The sequence below is a fragment of the Triticum urartu genome, chromosome 2, assembly GCF_003073215.2.
Source record: "Triticum urartu cultivar G1812 chromosome 2, Tu2.1, whole genome shotgun sequence".
In the NCBI taxonomy this organism is placed as follows: domain Eukaryota; kingdom Viridiplantae; phylum Streptophyta; class Magnoliopsida; order Poales; family Poaceae; genus Triticum; species Triticum urartu.
The window spans coordinates 127,642,377-127,667,459 of NC_053023.1; the positions used below are offsets into that span (position 1 = coordinate 127,642,377).

The 25,083-nt window shown below is 48.4% G+C and overlaps 1 protein-coding gene across 1 annotated transcript; it reads right to left on the reverse strand.

Moving 5' to 3' along the window:
- Positions 1 to 14,767: 14,767 nt before the first annotated feature.
- LOC125541262 (protein STRICTOSIDINE SYNTHASE-LIKE 4-like) lies at positions 14,768 to 16,800 on the reverse strand. The gene is made up of 6 exons (XM_048704717.1): positions 16,437 to 16,800; positions 16,129 to 16,347; positions 15,842 to 15,909; positions 15,541 to 15,777; positions 15,300 to 15,432; positions 14,768 to 15,189 (listed from the first exon to the last, which is right to left on the reverse strand). The coding sequence occupies exons 1-6, from the start codon at positions 16,575 to 16,577 to the stop codon at positions 14,890 to 14,892; spliced, it is 1,098 nt and encodes a 365-aa protein (XP_048560674.1). The 5' UTR covers positions 16,578 to 16,800; the 3' UTR covers positions 14,768 to 14,889.
- Between the last annotated feature and the right edge of the window lie 8,283 nt (positions 16,801 to 25,083).

The following is a 25,083-nucleotide window of genomic DNA, read 5'->3' on the forward strand; positions in this document are numbered from 1 at the left end:
CCCGAGATTCGATCATTGGTATCATCATACCTAGTTCAATATCGTTACCGGCAAGTCTCTTTACTCGTTCCGTAATGCATCATCCTGCAACTAACTCATTAGTCACATTGCTTGCAAGGCTTATAGTGATGTGCATTACCGAGAGGGCCCAGAGATACCTCTCCGACAATCGTAGTGACAAATCCTAATCTCGATCTATGCTAACTCAACAAACACCATCGGAGACACCTGTAGAGCATCTTTATAATCACCCAGTTATGTTGTGATGTTTGATAGCACACTAAGTGTTCCTCTGGTATTCGGGAGTTGCATAATCTCATAGTCATAGGAACATGTATAAGTCATGAAGAAAGCAATAGCAATAAACTAAATGATCATAGTGCTAAGCTAACAGATGGGTCTAGTCCATCACATCATTCTCTAATGATGTGATCACGTTCATCAAATGACAACACATGTCAATGGCTAGGAAACATAACCATCTTTGATTAACAAGCTAGTCAAGTAGAGGCATACTAGGGACACTCTGTTTGTCTATGTATTCACACATGTACTAAGTTCCAGGTTAATACAATTCTAGCATGAATAATAAACATTTATCATGATATAAGAAAATATAAATAACAACTTTATTATTGCCTCTAGGGCATATTTCCTTCAACTACAACTTTCTTCATGTCAAGTATCTATTCCTAAGACCATGAGATCATGCAACTCCCGGATACCGGAGGAATGCCTTGTGTGTCACTTCGTAACTGGGTGATCATATAGGTGCTCTACAAGTATCTCTAAAAGTATCTATTCGGTTGGCATGGATCGAGACTGGGATTTGTCACTCCGTATGACGGAGAGATATATCAGGGTCCTCTCAGTAATACAACATCATAAAGTGTTGGAAATATGCCCTAGAGGCAATAATAAAATGGTTATTATTATATTTCTTTGTTCATGATAATTGTCTATTGTTCATGCTATAATTGTGTTACCCGGAAATCGTAATACGTGTGTGAATACATAGACCACAACACGTCCCTAGTGAGCCTCTAGCTGACTAGCTCGTTGATCAAAAGATAGTCATGGTTTCCTGACTATGGACATTGGATGTCATTGATAACGGGATCACATCATTAGGAGAATGATGTGATGGACAAGACCCAATCCTAAGCATAGCTCAAAGATCGTGTGGTTCGTTTGCTATAGCTTTTCCGAATGTCAAGTATCATTTCCTTAGACCATGAGATTGTGCAACTCCCGGAAACCGTAGGAGTGCTTTGGGTGTGCCAAACATCACAACGTAACTGGGTGACTATAAAGGTACACTACAGGTATCTCCGAAAGTGTCTGTTGAGTTGCCACGAATCGAGACTGGGATTTGTCACTCCGTATGACGGAGAGGTATCTCTGGGCCCACTCAGTAATGCATCATCATAATGAGCTCAATGTGACCAAGTGGTTGATCATGGGATCATGCATTACGGTACGAGTAAAGTGACTTGCCGGTAATGAGATTGAACGAGGTATTGGGATACCGACGATCGAGTCTCGGGCAAGTAACATACCGATTGACAAAGGGAATTGTATACGGATTGATTGAATCCTCGACATCGTGGTTCATCCGATGAGATCATCGAGGAGCATGTGGGAGCCAACATGGGTATCTAGATCCCGCTGTTGGTTATTGACCGGAGAGTCGTCTCGGTCATGTCTGCATGTCTCCCGAACCCGTAGGGTCTACACACTTAAGGTTCGGTGACGCTAGGGTTGTTGAGATATTAGTATACGGTAACCCGAAAGTTGTTCAGAGTCCTAGATGAGATCCCGGACGTCACTAGGAGTTCCGGAATGGTCTGGAGGTGCAGATTTATATATAGGAAGTCAAGTTTCGGCCATCGGGAATGTTTCGGGGGTACTCGGTATTGTACCGGGACCACTGAAAGGGTCCCGGGGGTCCACCGGGTGGGGCCACCTATCATGGAGGGCCCCATGGGCTGAAGTGGGAGGGGAACCAGCCCCTAGTGGGCTGGTGCGCCCCCCTTGGGCCTCCCCCTGCGCCTAGGGTTGGAAACCCTAGGGGTGGGGGGCGCCCCACTTGGCTTGTGGGGCAAGCCACCCCCTTGGCCGCCGCCCCCCCCCTTGGAGATTGGATCTCCTAGGGCCGGCGCCCCCCTAGGGACCCTATATATAGTGGGGGGAGGGAGGGCAGCTGCACCCTAGCCCCTGGCGCCTCCCTCTCCCTCCCGTGACACTCCTCCCTCTCCCTGAGCTTGGCGAAGCCCTGCCGAGATCACCGTTGCTTCCACCACCACGCCGTCACGCTACTGGATCTTCATCAACCTCTCCTTCCCCCTTGCTGGATCAAGTTGGAGGAGACATCTTCCCAACCGTACATGTGTTGAACGCGGAGGTGCCGTCCGTTCGGTGCTAGGTCATCGGTGATTTGGATCACGACGAGTACGACTCCATCAACCCCGTTCTCTTGAACGCTTCCGCGCGCGATCTACAAGGGTATGTAGATGCACTCCCCTCTCCCTCGTTGCTAGATGACTCCATAGATTGATCTTGGTGATGCGTAGAAAATTTTAAAATTCTGCTACGTTCCCCAACAGTGGCATCATGAGCTAGGTCTATGCGTAGTTTCTATGCACGAGTAGAACACAAAGTAGTTGTGGGCATCGATATTGTCAATTTGCTTGCCGTTACTAGTATTATCTTGATTCAGTGGCATCGTGGGATGAAGCGGCCCGGACCGACCTTACACGTACGTTTACGTGAGACTGGTTCCACCGATTGACATGCACTAGTTGCATAAGGTGGCTGGCGGGTGTCTTTCTCTCCCACTTTAGTCGGATCGGATTCGATGAAAAGGGTCCTTATGAAGGGTAAATAGAAATTGGCATATCACGTTGTGGTTTTGGCGTAGGTAAGAAACATTCTTGCTAGAAACCTATAGCAGCCACGTAAAAACTTGCAACAACAATTAGAGGACGTCTAACTTGTTTTTGCAGCATGTGCCGTGTGATGTGATATGGCCAAAAGGATGTGATGAATGATATATGTGATGTATGAGATTGATCATGTTCTTGTAATAGGAATCACGACTTGCATGTCGATGAGTATGACAACCGGCAGGAGCCATAGGAGTTGTCTTTATTTATTTATGACCTGTGTGTCAACATAAATGTCATGTAATTACTTTACTTTATTGCTAAAGCGTTAGCCATAGTAGTAGAAGTAATAGATGACGAGACAACTTCAAGAAGACACGATGATGGAGATCATGATGATGGAGATCATGGTGTCATGCCAGTGACAACGATGATCATGGAGCCCCGAAGATGGAGATCAAAAGGAGCAAATGATATTGGCCATATCATGTCACTATTTGATTGCATGTGATGTTTATCATGTTTTACATCTTATTTGCTTAGAATGACGGTAGCTTGAATAAGATGATCCCTCGTAATAATTTCAAGAAAGTGTTCCCCCTCACTGTGCACCGTTGCGAAGGTTCGTTGTTTCGAAGCACCACGTGATGATCGGGTGTGATAGATTCTAATGTTCGAATACAACGGGTGTAAGCCAGATTTACACACGCAATACACTTAGGTTGACTTGACGAGCCTAGCATGCACAGACATGGCCTCGGAACACAGAAGACCGGAAGGTCAAGCATGAGTCGTATAGAAGATACGATCAACATAAAGATGTTCACCGATGCTGACTAGTCCGTCTCATGTGATGATCGGACACGGCCTAGTTGACTCGAATCATGTTTCACTTAGATGACTAGAGGGATGTCTATCTGAGTGGGAGTTCATTGAATAATTTGATTAGATGAACTTAATTATCATGAACTTAGTCTAAAATCTTTACACTTTGTCTTGTAGATCAAATGGCCCATGCTAATGTTGCCCTCAACTTCAACGCGTTCCTAGAGAAAACCAAGCTGAAAGATGATGGCAGCAACTATACGGACTGGGTCCGGAACCTGAGGATCATCCTCATAGCTGCCAAGAAAGATTATGTCCTAGAAGCACCGCTAGGTGACGCACCCATCCCAGAGAACCAAGACGTTATGAACGCTTTGCAGTCACGTGCTGATGATTACTCCCTCGTTCAGTGCGGCATGCTTTACAGCTTAGAACCGGGGCTCCAAAAGCGTTTTGAGAGACAAGGAGCATATGAGATGTTCGAAGAGCTGAAAATGGTTTTCCAAGCTCATGCCCGGGTCGAGAGATATGAAGTCTCTGACAAGTTCTTCAGTTGTAAGATGGAGGAAAATAGTTCTGTCAGTGAGCACATACTCAAAATGTCTGGGTTGCATAACCGCTTGACTCGGCTGGGAGTTAATCTCCCGGATGACGCGGTCATTGAGAGAATCCTTCAGTCGCTTCCACCAAGCTACAAGAGCTTTGTGATGAACTTCAATATGCAGGGGATGGAAAAGATCATTCCTGAGGTATATTCAATGCTGAAATCAGCGGAGGTGGAAATCAAAAAGGAACATCAAGTGATGATGGTGAATAAAACCACTAAGTTCAAGAAAGGCAAGGGTAAGAAGAACCTCAAGAAGGACAGCAAGGGGGTTGCCGCGCCCGGTAAGCAAGCTGCCGGGAAGAAGCCAAAGAATGGACCCAAGCCCGAGACTGAGTGTTTTTATTGCAAGGGAAGTGGTCACTGGAAGCAGAACTGCCCCCAAATACTTAGCGGACAAGAAGGCCGGCAACATTAAAGGTATATGTGATATACATGTAATTGATGTGTACCTTACCAGTACTCGTAGTAGCTCCTCGGTATTTGCTACCGGTGCGCTTGCTCACATTTGTAACTCAAAGCAGGAGCTGCGGAATAAGCGGAGACTGGCGAAGGACGAGGTGACGATGCGCGTCGGGAATGGTTCCAAGGTCGATGTGATCGTCGTCGGCACGCTGCCTCTACATTTACCTACGGGATTAGTTTTAAACCTCAATAATTGTTATTTAGTGCCAGCTTTGAGCATGAACATTGTATCAGGATCTCGTTTAATTCGAGATGGCTACTCATTTCAATCTGAGAATAATGGTTGTTCTATTTATATGAGAGATATGTTTTATGGTCATGCTCCGCTGGTGATGGTTTATTCTTAATGAATCTCGAGCGTAATGTTACACATATTCATAGTGTGAATACCAAAATATGTAAGGTTGATAATGATAGTCCCACATACTTGTGGCACTGCCGCCTTGGTCACATAGGTGTCAAACGCATGAAGCAGCTCCATGCAGATGGACTTTTGGAGTCTCTTAATTACGAATCATTTGACACGTGCGAACCATGCCTCATGGGTAAAATGACCAAGACTCCGTTCTCAGGAACAATGGAGCGAGCAACCAACTTATTGGAAATCATACATACTGATGTGTGCGGTCCAATGAGTGTTGAGGCTCGCGGTGGCTATCGTTATGTTCTCACCCTCACCGACGACTTGAGTAGATATGGGTATGTCTACTTAATGAAACACAAGTCTGAGACCTTTGAAAAGTTCAAGGAATTTCAGAGTGAGGTTGAGAATCAACGTGACAAGAAAATCAAGTTCTTGCGATCAGATCATGGGGGGGAATACTTGAGTCACGAATTGGCACATACTTAAGGAAATATGGAATAGTTTCACAACTCACGCCACCTGGAACACCTCAGCGTAATGGTGTGTCCGAACGTCGTAATAGCACTCTATTGGATATGGTGCGATCTATGATGTCTCTTACCGATTTACCGCTGTCATTTTGGGGCTATGCTTTAGAGACTGCCGCATTCACTTTAAATAGGGCTCCGTCGAAATCCGTTGAGACGACACCGTATGAATTATGGTTTGGGAAGAAACCTAAGCTGTCGTTTCTAAAAGTTTGGGGATGCGATGCTTATGTCAAGAAACTTCATCCTAAAAAGCTCGAACCCAAATCGGAAAAATGCGTCTTCATAGCATACCCTAAAGAAACTATTGGGTATACCTTCTACCTCAGATCCGAAGGCAAGATCTTTGTTGCCAAGAATGGATCCTTTCTAGAGAAAGAGTTTCTCTCGAAAGAAATAAGTGGGAGGAAAGTAGAACTTGATGCAGTATTACCTCTTGAACCGGAGAGTGGCGTAGCTCAGGAAATTGTTCCTGAGGTGCCTGCACCGACTAGAGAGGAAGTTAATGATGATGATCATGATACTTCAGATCAAATTGCTACTGAACTTCGTAGGTCCACAAGAACACGTTCTGCACCAGAGTGGTATGGCAACCCTGTCTTGGAAATCATGTTGTTAGACAACGGTGAACCTTCGAACTATGAAGAAGCGATGGCGGGCCCAGATTCCGACAAATGGCTGGAAGCCATGAAATCCGAGATAGGATCCATGTATGAAAACGAAGTATGGACTTTGACTGACTTGCCCGATGGTCGGCGAGCCATAGAAAATAAATGGATCTTTAAGAACAAGACAGGCGTGGATGGTAACGTTACCATCTATAAAGCTCGGCTTGTCGCTAAGGGTTATCGACAAGTTCAAGGGGTTGACTACGATGAGACTTTCTCACCCGTAGCGAAGCTGAAGTCCGTCCGAATCATGTTAGCAATTGCCGCATTCTATGATTATGAGATATGGCAAATCAACGTCAAAACGGCATTCCTTAATGGTTTCCTTAAGGAAGAATTGTATATGATGCAGCCGGAAGGTTTTGTCGATCCTAAGAATGCTGAAAAGGTGTGCAAGCTCCAACGCTCGATTTATGGGCTGGTGCAAGCATCTCGGAGTTGGAACATTCGTTTTGATGAGATGATCAAAGCGTTTGGGTTTACGCAGACTTATGGAGAAGCCTGCATTTACAAGAAAGTGAGTGGGAGCTCTGTAGCATTTCTCATATTGTATGTGGATGACATACTGTTGATGGGAAATGATATAGAATTCTTGGAAAGCATAAAGGCCTACTTGAACAAGTGTTTTTCAATGAAGGATCTTGGAGAAGCTGCTTATATATTAGGCATCAAGATCTATAGAGATAGATCGAGCCGCCTCATTGGTCTTTCACAGAGTACGTACCTTGACAAGATATTGAAGAAGTTCAAAATGGATCAGTCAAAGAAGGGGTTCTTGCCTGTATTGCAAGGTACGAGATTGAGCACGGCTCAATGCCCGACCACGGCAGAAGATAGAGAAAAGATGAGTGTCGTCCCTTATGCCTCGGCCATAGGGTCTATCATGTATGCTATGCTATGTACCAGACCTGATGTAAACCTTGCCGTAAGTTTGGTAGGAAGGTACCAAAGCAATCCCGGCATGGAACACTGGACAGCGGTCAAGAATATCCTGAAGTACCTGAAAAGGACTAAGGATATGTTTCTCATTTATGGAGGTGACGAAGAGCTCGTCGTAAAGGGTTACGTGGATGCTAGCTTCGACACAGATCTGGATGACTCTAAGTCACAAACCGGATACGTGTATATTTTGAATGGTGGGGCAGTAAGCTGGTGCAGTTGCAAGCAAAGCGTTGTGGCGGGATCTACATGTGAAGCGGAGTACATGGCAGCCTCGGAGGCAGCACAAGAGGCAATCTGGGTGAAGGAGTTTATTACCGACCTAGGAGTCATACCCAATGCGTCGGGCCCGATGACTCTCTTCTGTGACAACACTGGAGCTATTGCCCTTGCCAAGGAGCCCAGGTTTCACAGGAAGACCAGGCATATCAAGCGTCGCTTCAACTCCATTCGTGAAAGTGTTCAAAATGGAGACATAGATATTTGTAAAGTACATACGGACCTGAATGTGGCAGATCCGTTGACTAAACCTCTCCCTAGAGAAAAACATGATCAACACCAGAACTGCATGGGTGTTCGATTCATCACAATGTAACTAGAGTATTGACTCTAGTGCAAGTGGGAGACTGTTGGAAATATGCCCTAGAGGCAATAATAAAATGGTTTGTTCATGATAATTGTCTATTGTTCATGCTATAATTGTGTTATCATAAAATTGTAATACATGTGTGAATACATAGACCACAACACGTCCCTAGTGAGCCTCTAGTTGACTAGCTCGTTGATCAAAAGATAGTCATGGTTTCCTGACTATGAACATTTGATGTCATTGATAACGGGATCACATCATTAGGAGAATGATGTGATGGACAAGACCCAATCCTAAGCATAGCTCAAAGATCGTGTAGTTCGTTTGCTATAGCTTTTCCGAATGTCAAGTATCATTTCCTTAGACCATGAGATTGTGCAACTCCCGGATACCGTAGGAGTGCTTTGGGTGTGCCAAACGTCACAACATAACTGGGTGACTATAAAGGTACACTACAGGTATATCTGAAAGTGTCTGTTGGGTTGGCACGAATCGAGACTGGGATTTGTCACTCCGTATGACGGAGAGGTATCTCTGGGCCCACTCGATAATGCATCATCATAATGAGCTCAATGTGACGAAGTGGTTGATCACGGGATCATGCATTACGGTACGAGTAAAGTGACTTGCCGGTAACGAGATTGAACGAGGTATTGGGATACCGACGATCGAGTCTCGGGCAAGTAACGTACCGATTGACAAAGGGAATTGTATACGGATTGATTGAATCCTCGACATCGTGGTTCATCCGATGAGATCATCGAGGAGCATGTGGGAGCCAACATGGGTATCCAGATCCCGCTGTTGGTTATTGACCGGAGAGTCGTCTCGGTCATGTCTGCATGTCTCCCGAACCCGTAGGGTCTACACACTTAAGGTTCGGTGACGCTAGGGTTGTTGACATATTAGTATACGGTAACCCGAAAGTTGTTCTGAGTCCCGGATGAGATCCCGGACATCACGAGGAGTTCCGGAATGGTCCGGAGGTGAATATTTATATATAGGAAGTCAAGTTTCGGCCATCGGGACAGTTTCGGGGGTACTCGGTATTGTACCGGGACCACCGGAAGGGTCCCGGGGGTCCACCGGGTGGGGCCACCTATCCCGGAGGGCCCCATGGGCTGAAGTGGGAGGGGAACCAGCCCCTAGTGGGCTGGTGCGCCCCCCTTGGGCCTCCCCCTGCGCCTAGGGTTGGAAACCCTAGGGGTGGGGGGCGCCCCACTTGGCTTGGGGGGCAAGCCACCCCCTTGGCCGCCGCCCCCCGCTTGGAAATTGGATCTCCTAGGGCCGGCGCCCCCCCTAGGGACCCTATATATAGTGGGGGGAGGGAGGGCAGCCGCACCCTAGCCCCTGGCGCCTCCCTCTCCCTCCCGTGACACTCCTCCCTCTCCCTGAGCTTGGCGAAGCCCTGCCGAGATCACTGTTACTTCCACCACCACGTCGTCGTGCTGCTGGATCTTCATCAACCTCTCCTTCCCCCTTGTTGGATCAAGTTGGAGGAGACGACTTCCCAACCGTAGGTGTGTTGAACGCGGAGGTGCCGTCCGTTCGGCGCTAGGTCATCGGTGATTTGGATCACAACGAGTACGACTCCATCAACCCCGTTCTCTTGAACGCCTCCGCGCGCGATCTACAAGGGTATGTAGATGCACTCCCCTCTCCCTCGTTGCTAGATGACTCCATAGATTGATCTTGGTGATGTGTAGAAAATTTTAAAATTCTGCTACGTTCCCCAACATAAAGAGCTTGCAAGAAATGTGGCTAATGAGTTAGTCACGGGATCTTGTATTGTGGAACAAGTAAAGAGATTTGTCGGCACCGAGATTGAATTAGGTATGAAGATACCGGCGATCGAATCTCGGGCAAGTAACATATCGCTGGACAAAGGGAATTGCATACATGATTAACTGAATCCGTGACATCGTGGTTCAACCGTCAAAGGATCTTCGTGGAATATGTGGAAACAATATGGGCATCCAGGTCCCGCTATTGGTTATTGACCGGATAGGGGTCTCGGTCATGTCTACATAATTCTTGAACCCGTAGGGTCCGCACGCTTAATGTTCGATGATGCTAGAGTAGAATTGGGATATGTGCACTTGTAACTAAATGTTGTTGGAGTACTGAATGAGATCTCGGACATCATGAGGAGCTACAGAATGGTTCATATGTATAGATTTATATATAGGAAATCTTGTTTTGGTCTCCGGAAAAGTTTCGGGCATTATCGATAGTGTACCGGGAGTGCCAAAAGGGGTCCAGGGGTCCACCTGCTCCAGGGGCCCACATGGGATGTAGGAGGTGCGCCTTGGCCTATATGGGCCAGGGGCACCAGCCCCAAGAGTCCCATGCGCCAAGAGGGGAGGAGGAGGAAGAGTCCTAAGGGGGAAGGTGCCCCCCTAGGTGCCTTGGGAGGAAGGAAACCTCCCTAGGCCCACGCCCCCTCCTTGGAGGAGCGGCTAGGGCTGCGTCCCAGCCCTCACCATTGCCTCCTATATATAGTGGGGGACAGGAAGGCGCTGAACATACCAATTCCCACGCCCCAGCGGCGGCCCTACCTCTCTCATAACTCTGTTTTCTCCTCAGATTAGTTCCGGCAGCGTTTGGCAAAGCCTTATCGGCGCTGCACGACCACCATATCCACCATGCCTTTGTGCTGGTTGAGATCCCATCTACTTCTCCTCTCTTGCTTGCTGGATCGAGGAAACGCCATCGAGCCGCACGTGTGCTAAACGCGGAGGTGTCGTCCGTTCGGCGCTAGATCGGATTGGATCATGATCAGATCGCGAAGAGTACGACTACATCAACCGCATTATATACGCTCCTACTTTCGGTCTACAAGGGTATGTAGACACACTCCCCTCTCGTTGCTATGCATCTCCTAGATTAGATCTTGCGGGTTCGTAGGAAATTTTATGATTTTCCTGCTCTGTTCCCCATCAAATTAGCCAAGCTTGAGAAGCAGAATGAGTTCTTGTGCAAGCAATACAATCATGGCTCTTTCTCCCCTTCAAAGAGCCCCGGGAAAACACATCATTGGTTTTCTCCTTGTTGTCACATATGGGCTCCAGCTCTTTGGAAGAGCACTCATAGTCGGTTCCCTCTTCGTCATCATGGATGAGATCTGGTTTGGCGGCTGAGGATCCCAACCCGTCGATGCAGAATATGTCCTTAAAAACGTCAAAAGGGGCTCAATGGCGTGGAAGGATGGCAAATCGGTAAAGCCCGAGGCGTTACCGGTGGGGCAATTCATCTGGGCCAAAGCCCTCCCCAAGCCATCATTTTCGACGAGCTCGATGTCGTAGCCAGCAACATAATATGAAAAGATATGGCCACTGGCTGATATGTAGCATGCATGATGGTCTAGGCGGTGAGGTGTTCCTCCGGGATCAAAAGGTTGGCACGCACGACAACCACCTCGTCCTCGTCTGCCCCTGAGGCCACGGTAAACCTAATTTTGTCCATCTGCCTGTCGAGCTCCCTGCCATATGTGGTTGGGCTTAGGCAACGATGCTTTGGAGTAGGGGGTGAGGATTTGAAAACAAGAGGGTGTTTCGTAGGCGTCGTCTACGCAAATCCGATCGGGGCGGGGATGGCGATCGGTGGCTTACTTGACTAGATCGGCGAGGCACGGGCAAACCGCAGTAGAGGACGAAGGTGGATGCGACGATAGGGGATTGAGCAGGGGAAGAGGGAAAGGTGACGATACTAAAATGTGGTGTGGTGGTGGGGGAGAGGGGTAAAATACTGAAATTGCGCGACTGCTGGAAATTTCGCTCGGAACCTGAAAACTGATGCGAGAGAAACACACATCGCGGATAGTGAAAATGTAATACTCTTGTGTGGTCAAAAAGAAAACTCGTGGGTCCCATCTCGAAAAAATTTAGATCACATACGAGGTGGCAGAAATACATGTGCGATACTTGGCAACATCACACACGTCTTTGATTTTGCAGAAGTTTGTGATAAGGATCACTATCCCGATGTAATCTATTTTTTTAAAGTCCAGATGTTAAACAACACTTAAAGCCATGTAAGAATGACGTTATTGACATTGTTTTTAAATATAGCTGCCAACTTAAATTACTAGATACTAATTGCTCTAAAATACTAATAGATACTAATTAATATAATTAGCAAAAGAGCTTGTGCGTTGCAACGGGAGAAAAGACATAACACACACTCTTAACTCAACAACCATCACTCAAGACCACAATAGGTCCATCTCTTTTATTTTTGTGAGGCATCATATTTGTGTTGCCACTTATCCTCCTTCTCATCCTCGTCGGCGATGGGCTCGGTGTTCACACAAAACAATAAAAAAGATGTGTTCAATATGGTTAATCCTAAGGCGTCTCTCTCTCCCTCTCGCCTCTCTCTCTCTCGCTCACTTTCTCTCACTCTCGCGATGAGAAATCTATTGTTTTCCCCTGCGACATTTTTTAGAGGTATGCATGTGTAGTTATCGATGTTTTATTTTCCCTATATGGTAATAATGGGATGTTTATTTGCAATCTGGATCGCCGCCGGTATGAAAAAAACAGATCTTGCGCTATAAATTATAAATTTGCTTTCATAACAATATTTTAAAAATATTTAACAGGTAAAATTAACATTATATTTAGATTCCACACATTTTTCTAATAAAATTTCATATATAATATATTGAAATCGAAGTTACGGTATAAAAGATACAGATAATTTAGAAAATCATTTGGTTTGAATCAAATATATTCTAAAATAATATTTAAAAATACTTAACAGGTAAAAATAATCTCATATTCATATTCTACATATTTTTTTAATCAAATTTCATATATAACATGTTCAAATCGGAGTTATGGTTTAAAAGATATGGATGATTTTAAAAAGCATTTGTTTGACTTAAATATGATCCGCGGATGAATTACCTAAAACATTAGGGGGTTTTCGAAAATGTAAAATAACGGTTCGGGTGTGACTTAAATCCTGACGGCGGGTTGATTTCAAGAAAAGACATGGACTTTTGTCTAAAATACGAAAATAACAATTCGTTTTAACTTAAAATAGGATTGCGGGTTGAATTCTCTGAAATAGAGGGACTTTTCTGAAAAATGCCATGACGGACGAAAGAAATCCAATTTGCTTTATTATTAGGTAAAGATAAAGATAAAGATTAAACACACGGGCGACGCCCACCCATGCAAGTGGAGGTAGCTAGGTTGCCAATGCTGGCAGACGTCGTCGTTCTCCTTCGCGGCCTTGGCGACGGCAGCCCATGGTGCTTGGTTCTTTGCGTAGCTCTCCTTCACGGTCATCTCCATGTGGCTTCTCTCCGCACAGAGCCGTACGATGCCCAATTTGTCAGCAAGGAGATGATGAAATGACCATCCCAATTCAGGAAGAGTAAATTGCCAGTTGGGTTTGTGCCCCTTAAGAGTATCTTTATTAGTATTATTTCACTGGAAATCGATGATTACACCATAACAGGCAACACTAACAGTACATGTCTAGGATGAAATTGCCGCCTGCACCCGTGGCACCTTCGCCAGAGACAGCTTTATCACGTTGATTGCGAGGTTCTTATTTGTGTGTGTAGGTACGAGGTGACTCGCGCGTGGTCTCCTACTGGATTGATACCTTGGTTCTCAAAAACTGAGGAAAATACTTACGCTGCTTTACTGCATCACCCTTTCCTCTTTTAAGAGAAAACCAACGCAGTGCTCAAGAGGTAGCAATCTTTATCGGTCAAACCGCATAACAACATACATTGTTCCCTTTGTCATCGATATGTCACTTGCCCGAGATTCGATCGTCGGTATCTCAATACCTAGTTCAATCTCATTACCGGCAAGTCTCTTTACTCGTTCCATAATGCAACATCCCGTAACTAACTCATTAGTCACATTGCTTGCAAGGCTTATAGTGATGTGCATTACCGAGAGGGCCCAGAGATACCTCTCCGATACACGGAGTGACTAATCCTAATATCGATCTATGCCAACTCAACAAACACCATCGGAGACACCTGTAGAGCATCTTTATAGTCACCCAGTTATGTTGTGACGTTTGATAGCACACTAAGTGTTCCTCCGGTATTCGGGAGTTGCATAATCTCATAGTCATAGAAACTTGTATAAGTTATGAACGAAGCAATAGCAACAAACTAAACGATCATCGTGCTAAGCGAATGGATGGGTCAAGTCAATCACATCATTCTCTAATGGTGTGATCCCGTTAATCAAATGACAACTCATGTCAATGGTTAGGAAACTTAACCATCTTTGATTAACGAGCTAATCAAGTAGAGGCATACTAGTGACACTCAGTTTGTCTATGTATTCACGCATGTACTAAGTTTTCGGTTAACACAAATCTAGCATTAATAATAAACATTTATCATGATATAAGGAAATATAAATAACAACTTTATTATTGCCTCTAGGGCATATTTCCTTCACTTGTTGTAAAGGTCTTGACCTTGGGAGCTTAAATATAAAATAAGTTTTAAAAATAAATCTATAAATTAAAAGATATGCATGATTGAAACTGTCAAAGTGAAAACAAAATGCATGAGTGCTTCATAAGTACTTGTGTGTCAGCAAGAGATGGTCACGCATGCATGTGTCCTTCATCTGACATATAGTGGGTCTTAGTGCAGAAAATACATTGCATGCAAATCTAGAGAAATGAGTGAAATGCATCTTCCGTATATGAGTGCTTGATGTGGTGTCATGTGTTGATTGGCTAGGTTGTCGGTACATCCCGGCAGCGGTAAAAAAAGCTTTGCGTGGAGAGGGCGGGGTACAAAATATACATGCGATGTCCTACCTCCTTCAGTCCTCGCGCCCCTGTAAGCATCATCTCCAAGTCGCTCCTCTCCGCACAGAGCTGTACGATGCCCAATTTGTCAGCAAGGAGATTGACCATCCCAATTCAGGAAGACGTAAATTGCCAGTTGGGTTAGTGCCGCTTATCTTTATTATTCCACTGGAAATGGATGATTACACCATAACAGGCAACACTAACAGTACGAGTACATGTCTAGGATGAAACTGCCGCCTGCACCCGTGGCACCTTCGCCAGAGACAGCTTGCCCAGGAAGTTGGTGGAAAGGCTTCCCAAGAAGAGGTGCCCATCGAACTCCGTCACGGAAGTGATGAAGTGGATCACCTTCCCTTGGGAGTCGTCGAGCACACGGATGATCTCACCGTCCTCCGACACCTGAGCCACCATCGCTCCCTTCGCCGTCGCCTTGATGGGTTCGTGAAGCGCCGGGATCGACGCGACGACTCTCTTGGCCAAGGTCCAGCGGGTGATCAGGTCCATCCATGGTGACCTCAGCTGCATTTTGAGTTGACCACCAAAAATCATGAGATGATGTCTGCTGTTTCACGGCGATATATCCTACTAGCTGGTGAGGCGAGGGCCGGCTTGATGGCAGCAAGTGTGACCTGGAGAAGGGCGATCCAGAAGGAGCCGTCCGGTGCTAGATGGATGTTGTCCGGAGACCCCGGAAGGTTGTCGACGAAGGTCTCCTTCTGGCCGGCCTTGTCGCCTTTCAGCCACAGCCTCGTGCATCTGAACCTGCGCCTCACAGAATTATATGGTCACTTGATGATGGAGCTGCTGCAGCAGCAAGCCTGAGACTGCAGAGTGAGTAGAGTGAAGTGCAGGGCGTGCCCAGGTGCTCACCCCGCTGTCTCGCAGACGACGAGGAAGGACTCGTCCCGCGACAGGGCGACGCCGTTAGCGAAGGCGAGGTTGTCGAGCGCCACGGACGCCTTGCCGGTGCCGGGGTCGTACCTGAGGAGCCGGCCGGTGGGGCGGGCCTCGAGGTAATCGAGGAACCACTCGCCGAAGCCGAACCTGGTGCTCCCGTCGCTGAAGTAGACCGTGCCGTCGGACGCCTCGATCACCGCGTCGGCAAACCTGACGATTGAACGAAATTCAGTTTGCGCCGTCAGTTACCGAAGACGCCAACGTGTTATGTCACCTGATCGTGGAGCCTTCGACCGTGGATGCAAGAATTGTCACGCGACCCTCCTCGACTTTCAGTAATCCCTGCCAAAACACACACACCAACAGTGAAATTGTAGGCAGTGTGTCAAACAACGCGCAGAATAGAGAGTGCCGTTGCTGCGAGTGCGAGAGTAGTTTACATGCACCCGCACGCACATCCATCCACGTGTGGTAGCAACCAGCAACAGGCCACAAGCACCCAAAAAGTGCGGCGCATGCAACAGCCGACCGGCCGGGCGCGCGCCGGGGGAGGTGACGTACCTTGTGAGCGTCGCAGACGAGCAAGCTGCCGTCGGCGGAGGGCGCGATCCCGAGCAGGTCAGTGCCGCCGACGAACCGCCAGTGCTCCCACGACCCGTTGGGCTGCATCCTCTCCAGCCACCCGTCCCTCGTCGCCGTGTACAGCGTCCCGCCCGCCGCCGCGTCGATGTACACGTCCTCCGGCCCGCTCAGCCGCCCATCCCCGAGCTTCTCCAGCCCCTGCATACCAAACCACCACCCCCTCAGACCTCAGTACGCGGCGTGACATGGTAAGAACCGATCGGCCAAGGCGCTGAAAAATAACTGACCTGGAGGAGGTTATTGGGAGGGTGCCGCGCGGGCGACGGCGGCGACGGGAGCGGCTGGATGGGGCAGTGGAGCGCGACGTGGACCGCCAGCGACACCATCACGGCCACCGCCGCCGTGCCCAAGAGACCGCCCGGCGCCATGAGGGTCGACGATGAACCCAACGTCGATCGAAAACGATGGAGCGACTGTACAGAGCTCCAAGTGACCGCGAAGGGGTGGCGAGTGACACACTGACACTGGCTGGAGCACGGTGCTTGGGTTCAAGTAAGCTTGTCGTGTGCCGGCTCCTCACGTACGTGTGATCGGGTCACACCTTCGTCGATCACCGTACCTTGGCCGATCACACGTACGTCCCGATCACCTATCTTGGCCTTCGGGACGTACGTGAGGTGACCGGATCAGTTTCAGCTGGCGTCGCAGGCGACGAAGGTGTGACCCGAGCGGCGCCGCGTCTGGTTTGGCATCCGTCACGTCACCAGCTCGCTCTGGACCACAGAGACAGCACCGAAGCACCGATCGAGCGGTGAGCTAGGCCTAGGCGCGTACGTGAGAATCTCTGCCGGTACCGTAGCATGGGATGCGCGATTTACAGGACAGCACTGGCTGCGTTGCTGCCTGGCTCTCTATTCAGAGTTGTTGCTATCTGCCATGGCGTGCGTGGCCTAGCCTTGTCGCGACTAAAACGTGAACGGCGAACTTCTATCTGAAACGAGAAAAGGGTACAGCAGATCGACTGAGGAGTTGTCTCCTTTTTGGTGATCTTTATCCGTGGTATCACTGTCGACCAATTTATGTGGTATTGCTCAGTTGCAGTTGTTCCGTGGATTTGTAGGCTTCGGTAACATCGACTGTATTTACTTCTGCTCATCTATCTTATCCGAATGTTGTGAGCACTGTTATGAGAAAACTACACCATTTTCTCACGCATTTTTAGGGCTTAAACCTCCCGCATGCGTTTAGACAAGGCTGTCCGGACCACCGAAGTCATTCAACACGGGGCTGTATCGGTCCGTGGAATGGTATGGACGTGTTTTCTCCCGAGACAAATGGGAGAGAGGGGAGGGGGGTCCGGGAGTCCGGACCACTATCACGCCTGCTTCTAAGCACCCTGGCCTACCCCCCCCCCCAACCCCCCTCCTGGCACGCGCGCTTCCCGCACGTCGTCCAGTTGCCTGCATTCATGTCATTATAGAGCACGATGCTCCACATTGAATGCGGCTTAGGCGGACGCGGCGTCACATTGTCTTCGCCATTGAAACGGCGCACCGGCCGAGGCGGCGCCCGCTGCACGCCTGGCTGAACACACCTCCTCGCCGCATGCAAACGTCTCCATTAAACCCGCGTGGAAGCCTACTCCAGCCGCACGTCCATTCACGAGCGGGCCGACATTAAACGCAACGCCGGACAAGCTCCTCCCGTCCGCCATCTATTTAAATGAGGCCAGATGCCGGGCAAGAATCGCACCACTCCATCGCTCCCCATCTCCTCCTTCACCATTTTCTCCACTCTTTCGATGGCATCCGACGAGGCGGAAGAGCGGTTCTCCGGCATAAAAGCCGGATGGATGACCCGCCGAGCCCGCCGGATACGAGCGACGCACCTCGCTGCTCCACCTCCCTCGCTTAGCCCGACGGAACCAGTTGCCGCCCCAAGACGGGGCATGGTTCAGCAACTCGCCGCCCGAATCCAGCTCGCGGGGGAGTGGAGAATTGCTCCATCCCGGCACAGCGGCACGTGCATCGCCGCCTCCAGTGCCTGCGAGCGCGCCATCCGCCACACCATGCATGCAAAGAAAGAAGCCGGCTACGCGAATGTCGACGAGGTGGCGTCCAGCACGTCCGCGCCTGCCGTCATCATCATAGAGAAGTAGAACATGGGAGGCCGCCCCCGCTTGTATCCCATGGAGGCCATCGCTGGCGCGCCGGCGGCTTGTACAGCTGGTGACCTATCCAGTCATTATCTCAGACAGTCCCGGGCACACCCGTCTGGGCTCCACGGAAGCACCTTCCCCTCCGGCTGAAGCGCCCACTTTGTCAACCCGATGAGCGGCGTAGCCGGACGTAGGAAAGATACGTGGGAAGAATATGCCTCCGGGCTGCCGATAGTCCGATTAGCGGGCTGCCGGACATGGGAAAGACAAAGGGATCCATCGAGACAGGTCGTAGACTAGTGTAGTTTATCTGTATCGTGGGAGTGGAGCTCCCCGTGACTACATGCACATAATTTTACCTTTTTAGTTAAAATATGTCCAAAATATTAACGTTTCCGCTCGGTTTGTATGAAATCCATCATGTTTATATGAAATCCAGTCGAATTTGCATGAATTCTATTAGGTTTGTTGAAAAAGAGTTTGAAATGCACGCGCTAGCGTTGGATGGCGGAAAGTGATCCATAGAGACTCGTTTGATAGAAGGATTGCCTCAGGAGCGGGTCAGTGAAATCATTAACATATCGATGATCATAATCATTGTCGGGGAAGCCAAAGTTATTACACCACTCATCAAGATGTGATGTTGAAGTCTTGGTCCAAGAGACGGAAAGTGATCCGCTCCTCCTCATATGTATTTGGCATCAAACCAACATTACGCAAGAGAGTACTAAGAAACTCAAGCGTCATGCATTCATATATCTCACATCCCTGATAAACAAAATGATGCAACCTGGCATTATCACAAAGAAAATTGAAATCATTAGTAATTCCTAGCTTGACGAGTGTTGACTCACAAGCCCGCTTCGATGATTTGATCTTCCTTGTACTGAGCTTCTGGAATTACTTTCTTGCTTCACTGTCGGGGGGATGGACCCCGGGCAGGCAACGGAACCCGGATCTTCTTCGAAAACAACAGGGTCAGCACTGCCCCTCAATACCGGCACGCGCTTGGCCGGGTCGCTCGACCCGGCCAAGCCCCGCAAGCCGGTCAGACTAGCCGACCCGGCAAGACACGTCGACTCGGCCTCAACAACTAGCGCAAGACAGCCGAACCCGGCACGGCCAAAGCTTCTTCAACAAGACAGCACCACCCATGGCGTGCTACGCAATCCAGCCGCAAGTCAGCACCTATCCCGTCCAGGCCGGGCGATGGGACAAGGCTTCAATCAATGATGAACGAGGCGACAGTGCCCCGCCCATGCCTCTGGTTAGCCGGTACGTAGCAACAGTGCTCCTCACCTACCCGCTGACCAAGGTCGGCATGGCTACAGTGCCCCCGCCCCCGCCGCTGACAACAGCAAGCGACGACTTGATGGAGAGCACTGTACACGACTCGACTCGCCTCGCCCTGACGATTGACAAGACGGCGCACAGTCCCCCTAGGCACGCGGGGCCCACACCTAGGGGAACCCGGCGAACCACAAGCCCTCAGCAGGACCCAGCCCGGGTCCCCGGACGCCGACACTATGGACCCACCCACTTATAACATTACCATTCTACCCCTAGGGGGTTGACCTATAAAACCCCCCAGGAGCCCTCATGCAAGGAGAGAGAGGAGAGATATAGACACACCAGAGAACTCACTACATCACACTCGCCAAGTTAGTAACACCCAAGGAGAGGGAACTGCCTAAGCCTTGGCCAGTTTCCTTCCTCTTCCATACAGCTCCAGGAGCGACATTGTACTATCGATCATCCAACAACACTCGGCAGGACTAGGGGTATTATCTCTCCGGAGAGCCCCGAACCTGGGTATGTCTGGCGTCCCGCGCCCTCTCATGCCAACCTCGCCTCTGAAGCCCACCAGCGCCCTCGAGCCTCCTCCTCTCTTTAGCCATCCCTTGGCATCTGCCGTGCGCCCACCACGACAGTTGGCGCCCACCGTGGGGCAGCTCAAGGAGCTGGCCGGGAGCATGCTTCAGACGGGGCCCTTTTCCTACACCGACGAGTCCGTCGCTGATACGTCTCCGCCATATCTACTTTTCCAAACACTTTTGCCCTTGTTTTGGACTCTAACTTGTATGATTTGAATGGAGCTAACCCGGACTGACGCTGTTTTCAGTAGAACTGCCATGATGTTGTTTTATGTGCAGAAAACAAAAGTTCTCAGAATGACCTGAAACTCCACGGAATATCTTACAATAAATAATAAAAAATCCTCGCCAAAGATGAAGACTAGGGGGCACACACCCTTTCCACGAGGGTGGGGGCGCGCCCCCCTACCTCGTGGGCCCCCTGGAGACCTCCCGACTCCAACTCAAACTCTATATATCTGCTTTCGGGGAGAAAAATATAGGAGAGAAGATTTCATCGCGTTTTACGATACGGAGCCGCCGCCAAGCCCTAAAACCTCTCGGGAGGGCTGATCTGGAGTCCGTTCGGGGCTCCGGAGAGGGGGATTCGTCGCAGTCGTCATCATCAACCATCCTCCATCACCAATTTCATGATGCTCACCGTCGTGCGTGAGTAATTCCATCGTAGGCTTGCTGGACGGTGATGGGTTGGATAAGATTTATCATGTAATCGAGTTAGTTTTGTTAGGGTTTAATCCCTAGTATCCACTATGTTCTGAGATTGATGTTGCTATGAATTTGCTATGCTTAATGCTTGTCACTAGGGCCCGAGTGCCATGATTTCAGATCTGAACCTATTATGTTTTCATCAATATATGAGTGTTCTTGATCCTATCTTGCAAGTCTATAGTCACCTATTATGTGTTATGATCCGTTAACCCCGAAGTGACAATAATTGGGATACTTACCGGTGATGACCGTAGTTTGAGGAGTTCATGTATCCACTATGTGCTAATGCTTTGTTCCAGTTCTCTATTAAAAAGAGGCCTTAATATCCCTTAGTTTCCATTAGGACCCCGCTGCCACGGGAGGGTAGGACAAAAGATGTCATGCAAGTTCTTTTCCATAAGCACGTATGACTATATTCGGAATACATGCCTGCATTACATTGATGAATTGGAGCTAGTTATGTCTCACCCTATGTTATGACTGTTGGAAATATGCCCTAGAGGCAATAATAAAAGCATTATTATTATATTTCCTTGTTCATGATAATTGTCTTTATTCATGCTATAATTGTATTATCCGGAAATCGTAATACATGTGTGAATAATAGACACCAACATGTCCCTAGTAAGCCTCTGGTTGACTAGCTCGTTGATCAACAGATAGTCATGGTTTCCTGACTATGGACATTAGATGTCATTGATAACGAGATCACATCATTAGGAGAATGATGTGATGGACAAGACCCAATCCTAAACATAGCACAAGATCGTATAGTTCGTTTGCTAGAGTTTTTCCAATGTCAAGTATCCTTTCCTTAGACCATGAGATCGTGTAACTCCCGGATACCATAGGAGTGCTTTGGGTGTACCAAACGTCACAACGTAACTGGGTGACTATAAAGGTATACTACGGGTATCTCCGAAAGTGTCTGTTGGGTTGACACGGATCAAGACTGGGATTTGTCACTCCGTATGACGGAGAGGTATCACTGGGCCCACTCGGTAATGCATCATCATAATGAGCTCAAAGTGACCAAGTTTCTGGTCACGGGATCATGCATTACGGTACGAGTAAAGTGACTTGCCGGTAACGAGATCGAACGAGGTATTGGGATACCGACGATCGGATCTCGGGCAAGTAACATACCGATTGACAAAGGGAATTGTATACGGGGTTGCTTGAATCCTCGACATCGTGGTTCATCCGATGAGATCATCGAGGAGCATGTGGGAGCCAACATGGGTATCCAGATCCCGCTATTGGTTATTGACCGGAGAGCGATATCGGTCATTTCTACATGTCTCCCGAACCCGTAGGGTCTACACACTTAAGGTTCGGTGACGCTAGGGTTGTAGGGATATGTATATGCGGTAACCCGAATGTTTTTCGGAGTCCCGGATGAGATCCCGGATGTCACGAGGAGTTCCAGAATGGTCCAGAGGTAAAGAATTATATATAGGAAGTGCTATTTCGGCCATCGGGACAAGTTTCGGGGTCACCGGTATTGTACCGGGACCACCGGAAGGGTCCCGGGGGTCCACCGGGTGGGGCCACCTATCCCGGAGGGCCCCATGGGCTGAAGTGGGAAGGGATCCAGCCCAAAGTGGGCTGGGGCGCCACTTCCCCCTAGGGCCCATGCGCCTAGGGTGGGGAAACCCTAAAGGAAGAGTCCTAGAAGGGGAAGGAACCTCCTAGGTGCCTTGGGGAGGAGGGATTCCTCCCTTGGCCGCCGCCCCCCTAGGAGATTGGATGTCCTAGGGGCGGCTCCCCCCTAGGCCCCCTATATATAGTGGGGGGAAGGGAGGACCTCTCACCCACGCCTTTGGTGCCTCCCTCTCCCTCTCCAACACATCCTCCTCCTCCATAGTGCTTGGCGAAGCCCTGCCAGAGTACTGCAGCTCCATCATCACCACGCCGTCGTGCTGCTGCTGGAGCCATCTTCCTCAATCTCTCCTCCCCCTTGCTGGATCAAGAAGGAGGAGACTTCACGCTGACCGTACGTGTGTTGAACGCGGAGGTGCCGTCCGTTCGGCGCTAGGATCTTCGGTGATTTGGATCACGTCGAGTACGCCTTCCTCATCCCCGTTCTTTGAACGCTTCCACGCGTGATCTACAAAGGTATGTAGATGCAATCCGATCACTCGTTGCTAGATGAACTCCTAGATGGATCTTGGTGAAACCGTAGGAAAATTTTTGTTTTCTGCAACGTTCCCCAACAGTGGCATCATGAGCTAGGCCTATGCGTAGTTCTCTTGCACGAGTAGAACACAATTTTTTGTGGGCGTTGATGTTGTCAACCTTCTTGCCGCTACTAGTCTTATCTTGCTTCAACGGTATTGTGGGATGAAGCGGCCCGGACCAACCTTACACGTACGCTTACGTGAGACCGGTTCCACCGACTAACATGCACTAGTTGCATAAGGTGGCTGGCGGGTGTCTGTCTCTCCCACTTTAGTTGGAGCGGATTCGATGAAAAGGGTCCTTATGAAGGGTAAATAGAAGTTGACAAATCACGTTGTGGCTTTCACGTAGGTAAGAAAACGTTCTTGCTAGAACCCTACTTCAGCCACGTAAAACTTGCAACAACAATTAGAGGACGTCTAACTTGTTTTTGCAGCAAGTGCTTTGTGATATGATATGGCCAAAGTTGTGATGAATGATGAATGATATATATGTGATGTATGAGATGTTCATGCTATTGTAATAGGAATCACGACTTGCATGTCGATGAGTATGACAACCGGCAGGAGCCATAGGAGTTGTCTTTATTTTTTGTATGACCTGCGTGTCATTGAGAAACGCCATGTAAATTACTTTACTTTATTGCTAAACACGTTAGCCATATTAGTAGAAGTAATAGTTTGACGAGCAAATTCATGGAGACACGATGATGGAGATCATGATGATGGAGATCATGGTGTCATGCCGGTGACAAGATGATCATGGAGCCCCAAGATGGAGATCAAAGGAGCTATGTGATATTGGCCATATCATGTCACTTTTATTATTTGATTGCATGTGATGTTTATCATATTTATGCATCTTGTTTACTTAGAACCACGGTAGTAAATAAGATGATCCCTCATAATAATTTCAAGAAAGTGTTCCCCCTAACTGTGCACCGTTGCGACAGTTCGTTGTTTCGAAGCACCACGTGATGATTGGGTGTTAGATTCTAACGTTCACATACAACGGGTGTAAGCCAGATTTACACATGCAAACACTTAGGTTGACTTGACGAGCCTAGCATGTACAGACATGGCCTCGGAACACAGAAGACCGAAAGGTCGAGCATGAGTCATATAGAAGATACGATCAACATGAAGATGTTCACCGATGTTGACTAGTCCGTCTCACGTGATGATCGGACACGGCCTAGTTAACTCGGATCATGTTATACTTAGATTACAGGAGGGATGTTTATCTAAGTGGGAGTTCATTGAATAATTTGATTAGATGAACTTAATTATCATGAACTTAGTCTAAAATTTTACAAATATGTCTTGTAGATCAAATGGCCAACGTAGTCCTCAACTTCAACGCGTTCCTAGAGAAAACCAAGCTGAAAGACGATGGCAGCAACTACACGGACTGGGTCCGGAACCTGAGGAGCATCCTCATAGCTGCCAAGAAAGATTATGTCCTACAAGCACCACTAGGTGACGCACCTGTTCTCCCTGCAGAACAAGACGTTATGAACGCTTGGCGGGCACGTACCGATAACTACTCCCTCGTTCAGTGCGGCATGCTTTACAGCTTAGAGCCGGGGCTCCAAAAGCGTTTTGAGAGACACAGAGCATATGAGATGTTCGAAGAGCTGAAAATGGTTTTCCAAGCTCATGCCCGGGTCGAGAGATATCAAGTCTCCGACAAGTTCTTCAGCTGTAAGATGGAGGAAAACAGTTCTGTCAGTGAGCACATACTCACTATGTGTGGGTTGCATAACCGCTTGACTCAGCTGGGAGTTAATCTCCCGGATGACGCGGTCATTGACAGAATCCTTCAGTCGCTTCCACCGAGCTACAAGAGCTTTGTGATGAACTTCAATATGCAGGGAATGGAAAAGACCATTCCTGAGGTATTTGCAATGCTGAAATCAGCAGAGGTAGAAGTCAAAAAGGAACATCAAGTGTTGATGGTGAATAAAACCACTAAGTTCAAGAAAGGCAAGGGTAAGAAAACCTTCAAGAAAGA

What these genes read in the sequence shown, in the direction of transcription:
- LOC125541262 (XM_048704717.1), bottom strand. Translation starts at nt 16,577, where the DNA reads ATGGCGCCGGGCGGTCTCTTGGGCACGGCGGCGGTGGCCGTGATGGTG. An exon ending in TCGTCTGCGACGCTCACAAG is followed by an intron (nt 15,910 to 16,128) that starts GTACGTCACCTC and finishes GTGTTTTGGCAG; the next exon opens with GGATTACTGAAAGTCGAGGA. An exon ending in TCTGGATCGCCCTTCTCCAG is followed by an intron (nt 15,190 to 15,299) that starts GTCACACTTGCT and finishes CTCAAAATGCAG; the next exon opens with CTGAGGTCACCATGGATGGA.